At 32.2% G+C, this 2,739-nt stretch overlaps 1 protein-coding gene across 1 annotated transcript; it reads left to right on the top strand.

Annotated features, from left to right (window-relative positions):
* Window positions 1-1,331: 1,331 nt before the first annotated feature.
* On the top strand, window positions 1,332-2,325 carry BDBG_16799 (uncharacterized protein; the record flags this gene model as incomplete). The annotated part of the gene is made up of 3 exons (XM_031724680.1): window positions 1,332-1,620; window positions 1,813-2,141; window positions 2,293-2,325. Coding segments are annotated over 3 exons (651 nt in total), but the record flags the coding sequence as incomplete, so codon positions are not given.
* Window positions 2,326-2,739: the final 414 nt, after the last annotated feature.

Raw genomic sequence — 2,739 nt, forward strand, 5'->3', positions numbered from 1 at the left:
AAAATAGAAAGTCTTCATAGAGTCCTCTGTGGCGGGGCTGCGCCCGATCAATTATATAGACTATTCCATTACACTTCACAGATTCCAACCGCTCCATTCTCGAACGCGTACACTCCGATTCTCGGCCATTCTCGATCGCCGATCCTCGGCCGCCACGAACGCGTATGCTCCGATTCTCGGCCATTCTCGATCGCCGATCCTCGGCCACTACATACATGTATAAATATCCACTTCAATCACTGATTCTTGCACTTTCTCTTTTCTTTTCTTCTTTAACATTTTTCTCTTTATTATATAAGACCTATCAATATCATACTGATCTATTCAGTGTAGATCTCTTACATTAGAAAAATGTTCATTGTCTTCTTATTAGAAATGATTATTCACACATTGTCTTCTTATTAGAAATGATTATTCATTGAGAGATATCTGAATATGTAACAATGCATAAGAAAGAGAAATAATCAGTTAAAGTGAACACTGAGTTCTCAGATAGAAGCTTGCTCATCAGTCACTCTGACTCTGTAACAAGATCTTACAAAGAGAGTAAGATTTTATAAGAGAATATCAGTAAAAGATCTGAGAGTTCTGACACTCAGATGTATAAGATATTTATATAATTACACTTCTTCAGATTTCACAGATATCATATATCTGATAAATAATATAATCATATCTAACAATAATATGAAAGAACTCTTGAGTGTGAGTATAGATATAATAATACAGTGACTCTGAGTAATGTTAAAACTATAATAATAATAGATAGCTAACATGCATGTCACTTAACAGCTTTAATATAAAGAAATTCAACAATTTACTCATACAACTTCATCATCTACAAAAGTGCTGAAAGAATGCTTAGATATCTCTGTATATTTCAATACTTCTGATCTCACTCTCTACTCATTATGAAGAATGGAAATGCTCATGAAACTGAGTGTAGATAAAGATATCATCAGTTTATTAATTAATTAAGATTGATATATCAATGAATGATTGAAGAATCATGTAAAACAGAAGTTTCATTCATGAATGAAAGCATGTGAATCAGCATTGCAAACACTTGATAATATTATAAAATATTGTGATTCAAAGGTTGCTTAAGCCAGTGTATAATTACAGGCGTACGCCGGCTTCTTATATATCATACACTAAATTAATTAGTGGCCGCTATAGCCTCTTTACTCTCATAAGCAAGTTTAAAAGCAGCCGCATTATTATCTGACAGTCATATGTTCTTTCAAATCACATTGTTTCTCACCAGATTTGATCATACTCATGTGATCATGACATCTATTCTAGCTTCATGCAGATTAGCACATCACTAGTGTTTGCAATCTTATAACCTATTTCTGATTTGGCTAGCATTCTGTGTACACTCTTATAAAGAAACTTTCACTATATTACATTACTTCTTCACTAACTTTTCTCATTCTTCAATCATCTTCTTCATCATTGTCATTATTGAATATTACTATCTCATTCAAGATTTCTATTTCTTCTTCTATTTAACTCTTTTCATCTGTTCATCTATCATATTGTACATGTTTCTGATAATGACTCTTCATTCTCATAACAAGTGTTCTTGTAGTGCTCATACTGAGCAGTTCATTAGTAGTAAGTATAACACATTATGAAATGTGATCAGAACTTGTTTATCTTCTAACAATTGTCAGAACATACTATTATAGATGACACATCTTCTTCATCTTCTTATATATCTCTGACTCTCTTATCTCTTATAATATCTGATCATGTTTTTCTGATTGTGTTGTATAATTGTAGATACTGATGTTTTGATTTGCATAGAATCTTCATACATTGATAGATTCATATCTGTTAATGATTGTGATTTCAATGTTGAATCATTGATTGAGAACTTGAAGAATGTGATAATGAAGAAATTGTCTATATTATGTGTGACTGAGTCTTCTGTGTTCTTTTCTGCCTTCTCTGTTTCTTTCTCTGCTGCTCTTTCTCAATCTTCTATATCTGCTTCTGTGTCTGATTCTCCTGCTTCTGCTACCTCTATTTCTGTGACCTCTACTCCCGCTACTTCTGCTCTTACTACTGCCTTTGTTACTAGCTCTCTCTGTTTCAAGAAGATGTTATGTAGACTCAGTGAATTACATTTCTCAGTATGTACACTTCTGCTCTTCTTACTGATCTCTAGAATAATTTATTGTATGAAGATGATGTATAACATGACTATCTGAAGCTTGATCACAGACATTGATTATTACATTCATTTTAATTATTTATAATAAGACAATTATTTATTCATATCAGAGAATCACTTCCTCTCTTAACAGTGTTAAGATTGTAAGTCTTTTTCTTTTTATCTTTTCTTTCTGATACTGATTTTTCTATTCTTAGAGAAAATTGTTATGAATTTTATTGTATATGAAGTTGTGATGTTCACAGACATCAAGAAACTTTTTATAACTGTAAAGTTTAATATTACAGAGATATCTGCTCTGATGAATTTCTTCAGAATAATAGATCTGTATTAGTCTATTCTCTGATGTCTGTCATCTGACTTTGTGATGCAGATAAAAGATATCTGTGTTTTCAGAAACAGAAACACAGATGTTGTACTCTTTTACACTCACAGATGTGAGGCTTATATATCTTGTCTGAGATGTTGTTATGAGAATGAACTATTTGCATGCTGTGTTCTACTTTCTGCATTCTCTCATGTCCCTCTCTCTCTTTCTGAGAAGTCTTGTGTGTGTT

Source organism: Blastomyces gilchristii, assembly GCF_000003855.2.
Source record: "Blastomyces gilchristii SLH14081 genomic scaffold supercont1.5, whole genome shotgun sequence".
Taxonomy (NCBI): domain Eukaryota; kingdom Fungi; phylum Ascomycota; class Eurotiomycetes; order Onygenales; family Ajellomycetaceae; genus Blastomyces; species Blastomyces gilchristii.